The sequence below is a fragment of the Micropterus dolomieu genome, linkage group LG19 (genome assembly GCF_021292245.1).
Source record: "Micropterus dolomieu isolate WLL.071019.BEF.003 ecotype Adirondacks linkage group LG19, ASM2129224v1, whole genome shotgun sequence".
Lineage (NCBI taxonomy): Eukaryota > Metazoa > Chordata > Actinopteri > Centrarchiformes > Centrarchidae > Micropterus > Micropterus dolomieu.
In genome coordinates this window covers 5,215,585-5,233,371 of record NC_060168.1, presented here as the reverse complement: position 1 = coordinate 5,233,371, position 17,787 = coordinate 5,215,585, and the positions used below count along the sequence as shown (strand labels likewise).

The following is a 17,787-nucleotide window of genomic DNA, read 5'->3' as shown; positions in this document are numbered from 1 at the left end:
TACTTCCAGCAGGATAATGCACCATGTCACAAAGCTCCAATCATTTCAAATTGGTTTCTTGAACATGACAATGAGTTCACTGTACTAAAATGGCCCCCGCAGTCACCAGATCTCAACCCAATAGAGCATCTTTGGGATGTGGTGGAACGGGAGCTTCGTGCCCTGGATGTGCATCCCGCAAATCTCCATCAACTGCAAGATGCTATCCATCAATATGGGCCAACATTTCTAAAGAATGCTTTCAGCACCTTGTTGAATCAATGCCACGTAGAATTAAGGCAGTTCTGAAGGCGAAAGGGGGTCAAACACAGTATTAGTATGGTGTTCCTAATAATCCTTTAGGTGAGTGTATATTCCATTTCAGCTGAGGTGAGCTGTAATATCACCTGCCAGATTCTACAAGATAAAAAGTCAAAGGGCAAATAATCTATTAAGCAATATTTTAGATATAGTTTTATATATAGTTTCTGTTTTCTTGTTTCAGGAATGTGCACTCTGTTAACTACACCTCAACCATCCCAACTGTGATGACCTTCTGACTACATTACCCATGCTGCACCGGCAATGTCTGACTCTTTACCTGCTGCATATTTTATTTTACTTTTTATTTATACAGTTTAAGGTTACAGAGACAGTGCACATTAATAAACATCTCTGTAAATGTGCCAGTTTAGCCAGCTTGGCTAATGTTTGCCTTAAGTCCCTGGGCAGGTGTTATCATAACTACATAAAAATGCACTAAAACAGGAACAACAGTACTTACAAGAACACGTAAAAGTCCTCCTCACAGTTATTACACAATCTCCTCTTGCTACAGACCTAGTGTGTCTATTATCAGTTGTTTTCTGCTTTATAAAAGCAATAAGGGGAGGGGGTGGAGTCAAGTCATGCAAAATCAAGACAACCAATCTGTAAATTTAATATGATTGTCCCAGCTCAGTAAACTATGATTGTTTAGGCTGTAACAGTGGTGATAAGTATTTGGCTTTCTGTCAAGCACCTTGGAAGCCTGGTGGTATACTAACCGCACAGGTTTGAGTGTTGCACAGGAAGCTTGTGCCCAACTAGTCAAACAGTATGACAAACATAACATAATCCTGGCATTAAAATATGCTGTTGCTGCCTTAGAAGTTAGATAGTTTCTGATATGGCAAAAGTTCGACTGATTTAACTTAACTGCATTTATTTCCTTCTTAGTTTGTTTTTTAAATGTAAGATTAGAATCAATTATTATACCAAGATATTTAAAATCAGAAACCACAGTCAGCTTTTCCCCTGCAATGTAAATATTGGGTGTGAGATCATCTGGAGACTTCTTCGTGAAGAACATACAAGCTGTTTTCTTTATGTTTAAATTAGGTCTGTCAGCATTAACGCGTTAATCGCAATTGCTTTGTAATTATGTTAATCTCGTGTGTCAAATATTCTTATTTTACACCATCACTGGCGCTGTTACCAAAGAATCCTTGCTAAAAAGATCTTTGGCTGCTACTATTCTGACCCTTCGATGCACCTTTACTTGTTGTCATGACAGACACTTCCTACCTCCTGCTGCAGCCATGGAGATGAACAACAACACAGTCCCAGACGGCTCCGTTGACAAGTCAAAAGCAGTATGCACCTTGCGTGAAAAGGAATTAAAATATCATCAAAGCACTTCGAGTTTAAGCTAATGTTACCATCAACGAGCTAAGCATACAGCTAGTACAGCTAATCAGGTTGATGCTAGCCGACTGAGGCAAAGCACTATTTTGGAAAGTGCGAGTTATATACATTTTCGTTGCGGGGGACAATTGTTGCACGCATACATAGCCTGTATGAAACGGAGAAAGCTGTCAAACTGAAACTTCTACTTAAAGCAAGTGCTGTCTCATTGGTTTCAACTGAATTAAAAAATAATGTAGCAATGGAGTATTTTGTTTGTTATGCACTTTATAATAATGTGTGTACATTTTGTACATGCACTTTTGCTGTAGAATTTTTGAAAGCAAGCTTAAGGAAGAGTATATTTCATTTACATTGATTGTTTTACCTCAAGTCTGGTTGCACATCTTTTGATTTGAAAAAATCAAATCAAATAAATCTTAGTCAAGTTCAAAAACTAACTTTCTTTGCATTAATTTGATTTCCAATGAAGATACACTGGCAAGAATTGTTATCATTGTTAATACAGACTTATAGAGATATAGATTATATAGTAAGATATATAGTAATAATAATAATAATAATAATAATAATAATAATAGAATTTTAATCATGTGATAAAACATGCAATTAATGGAGAATAACTATTGAAATTCAGCGATTAATCGCAATTAAGAAAAAAATAATGTTCAGCTTGCTGCCACTGTGTGACATCGGCCAGCACTGCTGTGAGCTCACATGCAGCTTGCTGTTTGTTTGTCGCATGTACATACATGATCATCTGCGTACATTTGAATTTCAAACTCATTGCATACAGTGAATAGGTAATTTATGTAAAGGCTAAAGAACAGGGGGCCCAGAATTGATCCCTGATGTACACCAATACCACAATTGAAGGCTGATGACACATGATTGTTACCTTGACCTTCTGAGCTCTTACTTCAAGAAATGGTTTCATCCATTTAATACTATTGGGGGAGAAGTTACAATGAGAGCTTTGCAAGTAGGACATCATGATCCACAGTGTCAAAGGCTTTCTTTAGGTCTAAGAATATGGCCCCAACAACTCCCCCTTTATCTAGTTTAGATTTCACATTCTCAAGGAAAAAGCAGTTTGCGCTTTGCGTTGAATGGTTATATCTAAAGCCAAACTGCATAGGATGCAATCTAGTGCTAGTAAGTTGTTCTGCTACATACCTTTCAATTACCTTTGACACCATAGCTTCTATACTAATTGGTCTATAATTGCATACCTCTGATGGATCACCTGTTTTGTAAATTGGTGTTATTATAGCTGTCTTCCATGCTTTTGGAAAGACCCCTTCATTAATGGATCTATTGATAGCATTTGTTAGTGGGTCAGAAAACACTCATTGAACATTTTCAGGAACATTGTGTCCAGTCCATACACATATTTGGCTTAGGAACTCTTAAGGGAAGGGAGGTTTATTATAATTTATAGGCAGTGTTTAACATGTTACAAAAGTAATGCGCTGTACGTTACCATTATGATGTTTACTTGTCAGCCTCTTTATTTTCTCCCAAATCAATTTAGTATTTCCTTTTGCTTGGACAATAACATTAATAAAAAATATAGCTTTTGCTTTCCTAATGTCTCTTGTTACCTTATTTCTATAAAGGTATTTCTTAATCTATCCGTTACTAATTCAGATTTTAGGGCGGCTTTCAACAGTTTATGTATATCACCTCTTAAGCATGGAAGAGTGCTTTTTTGTTTGCAGCCAGGTTTAGTTTTCCTTAAAAAGGTATTCATTATACATTGGATTGTGGAGAGAAAAATCTGAGAGTCAGAGTCAACATCAGAACGAGACAGAATATTATTCCATTTAATCCCTTTAACTGTATTTTCCAAATTATTTTTATCTCCTTTAGGTATTCTGAGCTGAGTGGGCTCACAGGGGTTTTTTGCACCACAACTAAAGCACTTTCTGGATAATTTCCTAACTGCAAGGGTTAAGTTATGATCAGATAACCCAGTGATCATTTTAAGTGTTTTGACAATTCTTTCTGGTTTATTACTAAATATCAGGTCTATCTGTGTTTGATTGCTGTGTTATTCTTGTTGGTTCCTTAATTAGCTGTATCAGATCAAAGGTATTTCGTTAGTCGTTTAAGGGCACCTCTGTTCTATTTCGTATAGGTTTCGAAGGCCAGGTCTCACCGTTGTATATATACAAGGTGCGGACGTAGGAGAGGCCCACGCTGTGGGTGGGTGTAGACAACTTTTCTCAGTGCAGCACAGGCGCCCAGAGGGGTAAACCCAATAGCGATAGCCTTAGAGGGCTGCGCCTATACTATACATTTATCTTCCCAATTTATGTTAAAATCCCCCATTAAAATAACCTCTTTTTCAAAATTTCATTCTTTTAGTATATTAGTTAGCTGGTAAAAAAAAGAGGGTGGTCTATACAGACCAACAAGGGTAAAAAACATTTGTGGAGACAGCGTAATATTAAGACCAATAAATCCAACCAAATTATCACAACGCCACTGGATTTGATGGCAGATGATATTATCTTTAACATAAAACCTTAACCCTCCTCCTCTTCCTTCAGGCCTGTCCCTCCTATAGATATTGTCCCCCCCGGGACTCTTAGTGCTGCCCTTGAAGAGTTTTTGTGTAGCCAGGTCTCTGATAGACACAGATAATCCAAATTTGAGTCTGCAGTAAGATGTTGAATTTATTCACTTTGCCCATTGAGACTGTGAATGTTTATGTTCCCTCCAAGTAATCCCTTAGGTTTTGCTTGCGGATCCCACAGGATTTGTGCCTGATTGACAGTTTGGAAGAAGTTCCACCTCTTGCGCTTAATGATTGCACGGTTTAAGATTTTATTTTCCTTTTTATTGGCTGTTGTAATGTTGCATTATTTTCATTGGCTACAGCTGATAGATTCCTAGTTGCTTCAAACTGCTTCAAATATTTCTTTGTCCCTGTCCATTAAAATTAAATGTGTGTATGCCGTGGCAGTCCTTCTTGTTGTTGATCACTGTTATTATTATTTATTGTACTATGTGTGCACTTTCTCTGATGTAGATGGGCTTGTGCAACTGATGCGTTCTTCTTTTTTAATGTTTTGCTTATGTTCAAGACAAATTTTCCATGGGACAATAACATCTAACTTATCTATCTAATATTGGACATTTTAAGATTTAAATCAATTTGATATTTAAGACATATTTTTAATTCAAAGCCTGGTTACATATATAACCTTACTATCTGTTTTTCCAGTCTTTTGGAAATTGTAAGCTATGTTTAAAATAAATATATATACTGAAGTGAAGTTTCCTCTTTGTACCTAAATTACTTGGAAAAGAGACTGTGTAACAATGGGGCTTTACTGTTAAAATAAAGGTTAAAAAATTAAATATGCATGTATACACACACACACACACACACACACACACACACACACACACACACACACACATTATATTGCTAAAAGTTTTGGGACATCTGCCTTTACATGCCATTCTTAATCCATAGAGTTTAATAAGGTGGCATATCACTGCCAAATCTTGCAAAGAACATTTACGCAAGAAGTCATTAGATTCAAGCGGTATTCAGGGTACTTAAAAGTTTCAAATTTTATTTACTAAGGTCTTAAATCTTTTCATGTCCTTTCGTAAGATTAGAAAATGCCGTAACATCATAAATACATTTTTTTTGTGTGTGTGACTTTACAATTTACTCCATTTGATGTTATAAAGCAGTAAGGTAACGTTACTGTTTACGTCAGTGTTTAGCTTTACGCTCTGGACTGTGGAGTGTTTGTGGTGCACAAGCTCTGCCATCAAACCTCTGGTGTGAATTAGTCAATTGTTAGGAAAGAAAACAAAACGTCTCTGACGTGCTACTAATAAGCTAACATTAGCTGGTCTGAAGTTCAGAAGGCCAGAGATACGGACAAGTTGGCGGACGAGGCTGAGGGCAGTAGGGCTGAAGACAGTATAACAAGCGGAGTGGAATGCGAGTCAGTCACACTATGGCGAGCACTAATGAAACAGCAGAACTGGAAGACCCGTTGCAGGTTCCTGGTCAGTGAATGTTACAAAAGCAGCGTCTAATGCTACATCCAGACTGCAGGCCTTAACGCTCATTCCGAATTTTCCCCAGATCCGATTTTTTTGTGTGACAGTTCACATTACTGTTTAAATGTGGCCCATATCAGACTCCAGTGTGTACTGTCCGCGGCCTGAAACAACACGACGTCACACGCAGCACGCTGTTGCAGGCTACAAAAGTAAACAAGGAGCAACAGAGGTTAGCTCACGGGAGACTCCCGTTTTTTATTGTCCTCTCACGGGTCACATTTCACCCGAATGATGACAAGTGGTTACAACTTTCTGTTCTTCTCATTACGGTTTCTGGACAATGCAACTGCCCCACAACTCCCTCCCTCTCTCTCCCCACTGTGTCCGCTCGGACAAATAGCATGCACGTAACTCAGAAGAGAGCTCACGGTCCGGTGGATTTCAGGTGGAAGAAAGGGAATTTGTGAGCAGATGATAGCGAGGTACAGAAGGAAGAGAGCCACATGTTTGATAAAGGCTTTTTGTGGAGCTTTTTCGTTCAGCGCGTCTCCGTCTGCGGCAGAACAGCTGCTCTACAGTGACGTCAAAGTCGCATCAAATGCGACCTGAGTGTCCAGACTCAGGTCGCATTTAAAAAGATCCGATCTGTATCGGATTTGGACCACATATGGAAGTGGCCCAATTCCGAATTGGAAAAGATCAGATTCCGTGTGACTTGGCCTGTTCATACTGTCCTAAAAAGATCAGATCTGAGTCACATATGGGCAAAAAATTCGGATTTGGGTCACACTGGCCTGCAGTCTGAACGTAGCCTAAGACGAGGACTGTGTCTGTGTGGCGGCGTTGCGCCGCTGTTGTACCGTTATGTGAATGGAAACATCCAACATGCTAACACACATTAAACTTACATCACCCAGATGCGCCGATCGCCGGGAAGAAGAATGCAAAAACGGAACGGAATGAATAATCACTAAAGCAATTGGCATTTACATTGGCATATTCTATTACATTACCTTATCTAGCCAAGGTGTAACTAATTGTAACAACTCATACTGCACTTGTTTCATTTTTTATTATTCTATTTATTTAGTATTTTTGGGTTCATAATATAAGAGTTCTTAATGCAACGAATATTGTATTCATTTTATGTTATCAGAGTGGCAGTGAAGTTGGCATTAATTGGCATTGGCATTTCATCCTAGGTATTAAAAAGGTCTTAAAAAGTCTTAAATTTAACTTGGGGAATCCTGGGGTTACCCTGAGTATTGTAACCCACGAGGAGAAAACTCAGCGCGTGCAGAATCCAAAGTAGTCCTTGCTCTGCAGCTCGCAAAATTTTAACCTGCTCGCTCACTCACGGTTCATCTTTTTGTCAGTAGGTGGGCAGATTCAGTCAGTATTGTATCACTACATATGATTGGTTAGAGTCCCTGTCCTTTGCACCAACAAGCTGGATGCCAACTGCCATGAAACAAGCAGCAGCAGAAGCAATATCGTGGCAGACCATCAGGAGGTATGTAAATCTCATAACGTATCATATTCAGTGCATATTGGCTGTAACATAGCGTATCATTTGGTCAGCTTGACATTCAGTTGAGATATTTATTACCTTAATAAAACTAACGCTAGGTGATTATCATGTCAGTTTTTTGTTTATGTCTTTATAACAGGCACAGTTATAAAATCTTCTCAAAACCATAAGTGTGCTGTAAATATTGTGTTAGATTATTTAGCAGTGTGTCATTCCAATAAGCTACTTTTATTGTTTCCAGTGGCTGCACAGTAGCATCAATGTGACCACGGGCCCTCACTCCCCCGGGCAAACCCTCACGTTCCCACCAGGTTGCCTTTCCCCTAACATCAGGCAGAGTGGCCGTGGCCTCAAACTGTTTTAGCTCCCTACAGAGTGCACCCTCTATCACATGCTCCATAAACTGATCCCGCAGCACAACTTCTGCATTTAACATGCCACTAGGTACACACCGTTTTACAGCCTCCATCCAGTTCATTAAAGCGTCTGTCATTCTTGCACTGAGTGACAGGGGCCCCAAAAAATAATTATAAACTACTATCAAATTATATTATATTATACATTATATAAACCATCATCATTGAGTATAAATATATTTCAAATATAATAATATAATTAATGATCTCTTTGTTTTTTCTTGTTTTTGGCAGTAAAAGTTAAAAATCCCCATTGACAAAAAAGTAAACCTCCATATTGACCGACCACCACCCTGTATCTGCATGAAATGGTTTGGTCCTGCCTTAGCGCACTCATCAGTGATGGTGTTTACATGCAGTAAGTAGATGCTCCAGAAATACAGTGATCCCAATGTTGCATAGTAAACCAAAATCTGGTTTTCAAAAAGGAAAGAGAGGAAAGACAAAGGAAAGGATGTCAATCTGTAACCCAGTTTTTCCCCAAGAAAGGTGGGCAGCCTTTAGTCTGCGAGTGGTGTTAACCTGTTGGGTTAATGTCCACAGTGAAATAAGCTAGCTAGCTACAGACTAGTGTTAGCCTACATTTCATCAACCTTTAATCAGTGCAGGGAAACATTTAGCAAGATATTCATATTAAATCATTGCCCCTACCCCTTTTAGCAGACTAACAACAGATAAGTCAGCAGCACCCCAGTCTCCTCATAACTGTCCCAGTGAAGAAGGCGAGCAACACTGTGTGAATGACAGGCCAGTTAGCATCATTCCAGGGAGTCTGTGGGGATTTCTCTGTCTCTCTTGCTCTTTTTATCATAACAAAAAAGACAATGAAATATTTCTTAATGACAGAAATTCAAACACAAGTTATTTTCTCACATAATGATCATTATGAAATAAATAAAATAAAAAAACAACTTCCTGTCTGTACTGGATGCTGGACAGCAGCTTACCTCAGCCTGCATGTAAATTACAGACTATATGAAAATAATCCAGTTTGATACGTTCATTTAGATTGAATTATGGCTGTTAAATGACATCTATAGATACAGACTTTATTATTTCCATCATGAAGGGCAGTTTATTTGAGAAGCAAATAGTGAACTGCATCCTGTATGCAGACTTGCATGCACAAATCACCAGCAGTACTAATATTGAACTACAAGAAGCCTTTAATTAGAGTTATGTAAAGCTTTTGATGGGACAGTTAAGTCCTAGAGAAGTGTTGACGACAGCTGCACAGAGGGGGTACAATTTGAGTTTTTTTGTCGTAGGGCCAAAAATTCCTGGCGGCCCCCCTGAGTCTACTGAAGCGGCCAGCACCGTGACCAACAGTGGGAATGGGACCGGAGATAAAAGCAGTCTTCCCACACTGCTTTAAAAAGTTAAAAAGACAGAAAATCTGATTTGTTAGCTCAGACTGGTGAAGAGGTGTCATTTGTTCCCACATGGACTATCACTCTAGTGATGGAGGACGGGAGCGATGGCATTAGGTCCTGGAGTTTTTTTAAAATGTCAGCTGTGGTGGCACCGGGGAAGCAGGGAGTGGTAGCGTGATTAGGAATTAGAGGTGATACTGCAGACTGTATTTTATGATAGTGTCTTTGCTTCTGGTTCAGCATTGCAAAACTGCCAGCAAGTCAGACCCACATCTGACTTGCTGGCAGTTTTGCTCTAGAATACTTAGTGACCTCTGACTACAAAAGTTGTCAACTGGTGTAATGAATTTGATTTATCATCTACAGACTGATGACATTAGTTAAATAAGCGAGGATATTGTAAGAATTGTGAGATTTTAGTTCACTGTTGCACGTACCTGCACTGTACTGGGTTTCCTTTATGACCTGGAAAAAAGTTTACCCCACCGGTTGTCATTGTATAATTTGCATGCTGCTTGAAACCACAACAGTAACGTTACTAATGTAAACTTCAGCAATTTCATTGTTTTTACCATATGGCCAGCCTGTTATAAACTGTACATAACACAATTTCATATGTAAGCAAATAGGATAACAACATTTAACGTTATCAGCAGCCTAGTGTAGTTATGAATGAAGAATTATTCATGACTTAGCTAGCAAGTAATTGTTACATAAACGTAAATTTTACTGACTGAAAATCTGTCAGTTAAGTGCATATGAAATTTACATCATTAGCCCAATGGGTAAACTACATAACTTCATATTACAAATAAAAAGTTCAAGACAATAGAATGCCAATGAACTTACCAAAAATATAGCAAAAGATGACAGTCCCAACAACATTCTGGCGCTTCCTTCATATCTCCGAGGGCGGCTTCCAACGTCAATTTTGGTAGTGCTACCGATTGTGATTGGTCAAATCATGGAAGGCGCAACACAAGGTGATTGGATTTCATAATTCTTGTTAGTGGGGCGACATCTGATTGGTCAAATCTTGGTAGCATTTTGGTAGTGACAGGCAAAGTGATTGGCTCTCACATCATGGATTTGCTCAACTGATAGGTGACAGGGAGAGCTAACTGCACACCATTAAAGCCAGTCTAAATATTTTGTCTAATATTCTCACCCATCTATTAATGGATAAAAGAAATTGCTCCATATCAAAACCTATTTGCCGACCCCTGCTGTATATTATTACTTCTTCTTCGAATGTACTTATTAACGTAGTGATGAGCGTCAACACTGCCAGAATTCAACAAGAAGAAGCAGAAGAACGTAGTGACGTTTGTCCGTTATCGGCTGTGTAGAGACATAGTCGTCCATGGAAGACGGGACCCGTGGTTATGTAGATATAAATGTCTCATTCTAAGGTAATAAAACATAATGGTTCATTATGCAAGGTCTTTATACACCACTGAAAACATAGTTATGGATCTTAAATTGCATTTCTGTCAATAGATTCTCAGAAATATTACACACTGAAACTTAAATGTTGACTTTTTGTTTCACACGGGACACAAACCCCAGTCTCCTGGTTAAAAATTTGGGTTCTGGCCCTCCAACCACCTCCTTACTCAGTCTTTCCTGTTAAATATCATATACCTGCTTTTACCATCTAAAACTGACGCTACAGGGCTTCCCCCACTGCGTTGAACTATGACGCTATAGGCATACCCAGTGTGTTACAAACTGCCACCGATTGGTCTTGACCATGAGTCCATATGTGACAACTTGGGAATGAGAATGGGTACAGGCAGAAACCTCGAGCAGAACCATGCCTCAGGGTGGCCATCTGCCTCAACTGAATTATTGAAGCTGATCTCATGTTAAATTGAGTTATGGATAGTTGCAGGCAAAAGGTTTTTTCATCACTGCGTTTCTGCCCATTGTTTTGCCCCATCTGCTCTGGCACCCTCAACACAAACTGGCAGCTGATCCAGTACACCCATATGCGTGCCATAGGTATGTGCTTTTTGCTATAGTACTGTAGCCTACTATACCTATTAGGAAACAAGCCAGCGAAAGTACAATTAGGCTACCTACCTTTCAGGGGTTCAAGCTATAAACCAAACAGCCATCCAACTGAAAATATGAGTGTGTTTATGTATTTGTATATATATGTATGTATCAGTGGTGTAGTCTATGTGATACGCAGGTATACGCTGTATACCCACTAGGAACGGTCAGAGATTTACGTATACCCACTTAAAATAGCAAGATTATACATAACAACATCCTTTAGTGACAGAACTTTCACTCGTTCATGATAAATTCACCTCGTCTGTGTTGCGAAGCACTAAACTGACGTCTGGAGCTTCCGTGGCCTGAGACAGGGATCTGACGTCACCTACCAAACAACAACACAGCTGCGTGGCGATCACTCGGAGTGAGTTTGGAATTAACTAATATGAATCACAAAAGGAGACGTGAACCGCGAGCAAACTCAAGCTACCCTCTTTTAGTGTTTTCGTAAGCCTGCAGCTGAATTTCCTGTCGCTCTGGGGGACCATAGCGGGGGACACTGCAGCTGCAGCAGATGACACGAATGTTAAAGTTACAGAAACACAGAAAATGAGCCATATGAGGCTGATGCTATCGTAACATATACGTTTATCATAACCGCTATCATTAATGGAACTGGAACAGCATTGTTGATATATTAAATTGCATCTATTATTAGTTAACTTAAATAACGTTCATGTGATGGATCAATGAATGCAGGATACTCTGTGTGTGTGTAAGTAGTAGAAGTAGCAGTTCCTGGATGCTTGCTCGTGCTTTTAAGCTGATACAGTAGCTACATAACCTAAGTTTGACAATGGTTTTGGAAGATAAGTGTGCTTGAGAAGATGTGGAACACTTTTTGTGTCTTCACTGTTACAAATATTCTGTAATGAATGAGCTTTGGTGATAGAACTGCACATAGGCCTATGTTCATTGTTATTACTGCTACTGATAAGCCTCAGCTCTCCATTATTGTTAACAATAGTTAACAATAGCAACTAACTTTGTTAAATGTGCACTGAAAATTGCTGATAAAACCCAGGCTCCAGGGACCTGATTTATATGACATCTAAGGCTTCATGTAGCTCCTAACTGGCTGAGTTAGATGGTTATTAACACTAAACATTAGAAAATCAATCTATTCTCCCCACCTGCGTAGGTGTCATTTACACTGGGGATGCTAGGAACATGTCCCCACCACTTTTTGAAAGCATTTGTTAAAAATGTTCTGAAAAATAGCTTGCAACAAGAAATATTAAATAAGAAATGGAAGTGCTATGAGAAAGGGGTTTTTTGGCACATGCAATGCAATGCAAATATAGAAAAAAACAGATCTGCATTGTCCAAAAAATACTTAAGGGAAAAAAAATTTTACTGATTGCTGCATTATATTCAATTATAATTTTACATTCAGAATTGTCACCTGCCACCTATTCCTCTTTATATAAATAAAGACATTTCCACCAGAGAATTGTCTCCAGAATGCAGGAAATTCCGTGTTTAATGCTCAAAATCTATCGTATATTTCATCAAGGACTATTTCTTTAAATAGTAAAATATCATCTAGTCTTGTTCTTGTGACCCCAACACTCTGGATTCTCATGTCTCGTATGCTAAGTGTTTTGTCACAACTCTAATCTGAGCCCTGTCTCTGCGATAAGTTAGGTGTGTGACAGCCGCTTTGGTGGATTAGAATTCTCAAAAGAAAGCAAGTCAATTAGTGCAGTTCAATATTAAGTATAAAATAAGATCTTAATAATAAAGAGCTAACTTGAGTGGTCAAGGTCAACAGGTGTCTAGCAGCACATTGCCTGTCAGCATACACTACTGCACAGTGTCCAGCAGCAATGCACATATTAGTAAACAGTGTATTGCCAGCCTAATTACTGTTGCATGCCAGAGAAGTTATCATGCTGAGGCGATCTCAGAGTTCAGTAGCTTTAGGCAGTTGGGAAGAAACTATCCTGTCAGTAAATGTCTACCCATCTTGTCTTTCAGGTGCCAGCGGTGCTGATTGCAGAACCCATCCAATGAAGCACCTTTGTTCAGCTCTACAGGAAAAAAACAGTCCCAACTTTCAGCGTGGCTCTTTCCTCTCCTGCACCTTACTTCTTTGCTCAGCCCTTTGTTTTAACTTTTACTCCACAACACCTGAACACTACTGACTACAGGTTGTATCATTCTACAGTAATTACTGTTACAGCACATTATTTCAAGTCATAAAAAACACTTTTTACATTTGTATCCTTTTAATATTGATGTTTTCAAGTTAAACTGCTGCTTGTGTATTGAAATAGTTTTGTGTTGTTTTGTGATGGATCAGACTAAATATACTTAAAATACAACTACATTCTTTTTTATTCGGTTTCCTACGTTAATTGGACATGATCTAAACTTAACAAAATATGATACAGAAAAAATGAAGATGGTAGTTATAGGTTAACATTTTGCATATACAGGATGTTAGAAAGTAAAAAATGAAATGCTGATGTTATATGCTGGTTCTAATTGGACGGTTCTTCGCTTCAACATAGATAAAACATCTTTGAGCACCGACAATGATAGGAAGGGGTCTAGTCAGCTTTCTTAAGAGAACAGGGGCAAGTTCAGCGCCGACAAAACGTAGCAAAACGTTTTTTTCCACGGAAACGGTGGTGCCTTGAACACCCTGCTGTGTACGCAAGAATTTTCTTGCCTTTCCAACACCGACCGTTGTGTTTACAAACTTGTGGCAGCTGATTGGGTGTAAGACAAGCCCACCAAACGCGAGAAAACATACCTCGAAGCCCGTTGCAGAACGTTGCGCAACGTTGCAAGGAAACATGTCATTCAGTCAGAAAACGTTGCAAAACGTTTTGAGATTGAACTCGCCCCAGGGCTGATGGGGGAGGCTTCAGGAGTTAACTAAATCCAGAAGATGGCAGTGATGCGACACCATGGATGCAACCTACCGTTTAATGTCAAAGAGGAAGAAGGAGTGTCCGTTCCCATAATGCACAGCGTCGTACGGCACTTTATAAAACCATGCGTGACTCCCTCTCTGCCTCTCTGTTCTGCGGCGGCGAGGCTTTCTGTCGAACATGGTGAGTACAAGCAGTTTAAACAAATGTCCGCGGCACATCGCTGATGAGCACTTATTGGACTCAGCCCAAGTGGTCTAGTTATCCATGTAGGCTGGTGGCAGAACAGCCAGCATAACGTTGGTCTCTGATTTTTCTGGGAGCCATTTGCCAGAAAGCCTCGCAACATCGAAGCACGTGCGTCCCGTAAATGGACGCTGTTGGCGCTGGAATTTTCGGATTGCAGTGAAAAGTGCGCATCGTGGTTTGATGCGACGGTTTAAATGGCGCGAACGTTAACGTAAACTGCCAAACAGTTGCACAGGTTAGTTAGTGCTCTTAAAATGTAGAAATTTAGATACACTATTGGGTAATTTGATGGGTCTGCTAGTTTGAGTGTCCCTTTTCCATTAAAATGCTGTAGAAGCGGGCATCAATATCAAATGTTAACATGAAATGTCATAAATGTTAATAGCTAGTAATGCTTTTATAATGCTCATGTGTTGGACTTTTAGTGTGGCCAATCATTCTGCAGTAACACGATGTTCATGTCCCCCATAGAAATGCTGGGTCCCCTATTGTGTCCCCAGCTGTTGTGGCAGAACGGCAGCCATGGGACAGAGCTACCAGACCCCCGTGTTTTCTTTAGGACTCAGGTAAATCCACAGAACTGTAATTAAAGTATTACAATGATCACTTTGTCTCCAAGGAGAACTCAGGGTTGTTGTCCTGCAGGTTAAAATAGTAGCACAGGGTAGATTGTTGAGTTATGGCCCTCTGCCTGAGGCTATGCTCAGGTTTCTCCCAACACTACTTGTTGTAACAGAACCCACACTAGGGACCCCCCACCCACCCAGCTCTCAGTCAGCTGGCTAGGCGGTTTGTGCCTGGTTCAGTGTTACAGTGCTGGTAGAGGAAGTCTCTGTACCTGGTCTCAGCTGTGTAGGCTCTGTTTTAGAGTCCACTGCATCTGAGCTGCTGCAGAGCGCGGCCCAACGAGAGTGGCCTGTTCTGGTCCAAGAGCAGGCCTAGTACAGGGCTGCACATTGCATATTTACACCACAAGATGTGCTTTTGGGAGCCACCTTAGAGCCTGACCAAAAGCAACTGTCAGAAGTCAGACATGAAATTTGTCCTGGCTCTTGCAGTTTTAAAACAGTGGGGGGTTTTTTGTTTTTTTTATATCCCCAAACTTAATTTTGAAAACTAGTTCCAGCCTTAATAGCAACAGATAAATTCAGATAGTCAGGAGTAGGCATGCCATTGACAAACAAAAGGGCTCTTATTTAGTTTGTGCTCCAGTGGTGATTTTCCAATCTAGGGAATGCAAACTCCTCACCTTTTCATTTTGAAACAAATGGGTCACCCCATGTTATTTGTGCTGATCTGATGAGAAAATATTTAGGGGGTTGTTGTCTGTCAATTATATCCTAAAAAGTCCACTCTAGCATGAGCCATGCAACTTTATAGCTGCAAATGCCTAACCAATAGTCACTACTAATGGCTAAATCTGCACTTAATGCTCAGAGGGAGGACCCACAGACCCCCATAACTTGTATATTTCAGCATTAACTATTTCCTTTAAAGTAGTGTTAAAATATAATCATCTTGCTCTCCTGACACCAAATATGTATCATCTCCTCTCATGAGCTCAGTGTATTGTCACCCAATTTTAGCCCTTAATGTCCCCACCACTTGTCAACAGTGACGCCTTTCGTGTTGGTGTCTTTCTCATGTTGCAGTGCACAATAGCAAGTTATCTATACAACATGTAAGCTTAAACAACCTTTTTTACCCCTAACCAGTTTGCATGCCTGCTATTTGAAAGACAAGAAGCTACATGAACTTGTACTTAATGGGACTTGATTCACATCTGACATGTCAATTCAAGGTAGTACCCAAAAAAAAGCTTGCTGTCAGTTAGTAACTAGACACCTTTTATTTGTTTTATTTTTTTCCTTGAATGTGTTGCAGACAGAGGTGCTGAGCTGCTTGCTGTGGAGCTGACAGTCATGCTGCAGGCTAACTGAAGGTGGGCATTGTGCCTTGTACCTGTACAATACTTGTGTTGTGTGCTGTGATGAGTGAAAATTTAACACATCATGCTGACAAAACACCGTGGTGAACTTTAAACGCTGAGCATAGCAGCTGAGTGTCAGCAGGGATCAGTGTGATTCTGGTTCTACAGACTGCTTCTTTTCTCCACAGGGGCATGTGGAGCAGCTGGTCTGCAGGAGGCAGCAAGGAGCTGAGCCTGAGCCAGGTATGTATGACAAGTGGATACAGCAGTGATGCACAGGTGTGTGTGTGTGTGTACACACACTGTAAACCCAATCTTGTACTGCCGTGGCAGAGACCTCCTCCTCTCTGTTGTGGAATCTTAGTATTGGGAGAGAAACCTCAGGACTTGGCACAGGTTTAAGTAAACCATTTACCAGAACCTGACTGAAGACCTGAAACACACTACTTGTAATTGTCTATGCTAAGTTGAGTATGAGCTGTTTGGTAATACATGTACTTCGTGTGTTTTCAGTGTAATGGTGCAAGGCTGGTCTGGATTACTGGAAAAGCTCCTGTCTCAGTCCACCTGCTGGGATGTGACTGGGCTGCTGCCAGTCACCGGTAAACCCTACAGCCTGTGTGAAACACTGACGTAGGGTTTGAGCTGAGCCGAATGAAGCACAGTTGCTGCGGCTTGTCACCTGACTGACAGTAGAATTTAACCTGGGTGAAGTGTATAAAACCAATTTGTACCAGGCTATAAACATGTGGAGAACTCTGCTTCCAGGGTTCTCGCTCACACTAGGCCGTGGCAGCTTCACTGGCTCCCGGTAAAATTCCCCATCACCTATAAATCTCTCCATGCCACTGCCCCATGTAAGGGCTTGCTCTGTGTCAGTGTGTGGCGCATAGATAAGATGCCTGCCTTTGGTGTGTGAGACCTGGGTTCGATTCCCACTGAGACATCCACCATTGTGGAGCAAGACACTTAACCCCTAGTTGCTCCAGAGACATGCCACCTCATGTATAGCAATTGTAAGTCGCTTTGGATAAGCGTCAGCTAAATGAATAAATGTAAAGTCTATCCTAAATGAATAAAAGTTTGCAGCATCAGTGTCCCGTTTAATGTTGATTGTGTTGATGTTGTTCATTGTGGGATGACAGTTTCAGAGTTGAATCCAATACTAATGAATAAATCAGTGGCCTGTACTATGAAGGGAGTTAACTTGGGGTTGTCAGGGTTGACAAACTGACTGTCTACACTGGGGTTAAACGGTACTACGAAAGTAGATAAGATGTTGAGTCTGTTAACACAACTGGAGTTGGTGTGCGTTCACAAAAAGGGCGTGTGCAGGCAGTTTTTTTTCACGAGTGCATGTTGAGTGTATGAATGACAAGACGGCTAAATGTAATATGGTGGCGGCCGACAAAGCCAGGGAGGCTTGTTGGCATTGAGTAAATTTGTAGCCAGGTTATCTCCAGTGTTTTTATAGTAGTTCAAATCTCTTATGTAATAAGATGTAAATGTATGACTGCACATATGGTGGGGGGACTGCAGAGAGGGTCATCTGAGACAAAATTTTATTTCCAAGATCAACCTACAAGTAAAACTGGAATATTCTGACATTAGTCACACATTTGAGATACATTTAACTTTGGAA

At 40.2% G+C, this 17,787-nt stretch overlaps 1 protein-coding gene, 2 long non-coding RNA genes and 2 other non-coding genes across 6 annotated transcripts in view; 4 read left to right on the top strand and 1 right to left on the bottom strand.

The window, feature by feature from the left end:
- lg19h4orf47 (linkage group 19 C4orf47 homolog) overlaps positions 1–2,024 on the top strand; it is a 26,992-nt gene extending 24,968 nt beyond the window's left edge. Inside the window, exon 7 of the mRNA XM_046031164.1 lies at positions 485–2,024. Coding sequence (XP_045887120.1) covers positions 485–539 — 55 coding nt within the window. The 3' untranslated portion in view covers positions 540–2,024. The remainder of the gene's footprint in view (positions 1–484) is intronic.
- LOC123958006 overlaps positions 1–14,339 on the bottom strand; it is a 41,677-nt gene extending 27,338 nt beyond the window's left edge. Inside the window, exon 1 of the long non-coding RNA XR_006821975.1 lies at positions 14,018–14,339. This is a non-coding gene — a long non-coding RNA (uncharacterized LOC123958006). The remainder of the gene's footprint in view (positions 1–14,017) is intronic.
- Positions 14,058–17,252, top strand: LOC123958005. 2 transcript variants are annotated; one of them, XR_006821973.1, is made up of 5 exons: positions 14,058–14,149; positions 14,687–14,781; positions 16,100–16,157; positions 16,334–16,388; positions 16,659–17,252. It is a non-coding gene; the product is annotated as an uncharacterized LOC123958005 (long non-coding RNA). The 2 variants fall into 2 exon arrangements; XR_006821974.1 differs by lacking the exon at positions 14,058–14,149 and adding an exon at positions 14,193–14,450.
- LOC123958391 lies at positions 14,978–15,173 on the top strand. Its single transcript, XR_006822050.1, has one exon. It is a non-coding gene; the product is annotated as a small nucleolar RNA SNORA74 (small nucleolar RNA).
- On the top strand, positions 16,198–16,269 carry LOC123958392. The gene has a single exon (XR_006822051.1). It is a non-coding gene; the product is annotated as a small nucleolar RNA SNORD63 (small nucleolar RNA).
- Positions 17,253–17,787: the final 535 nt, after the last annotated feature.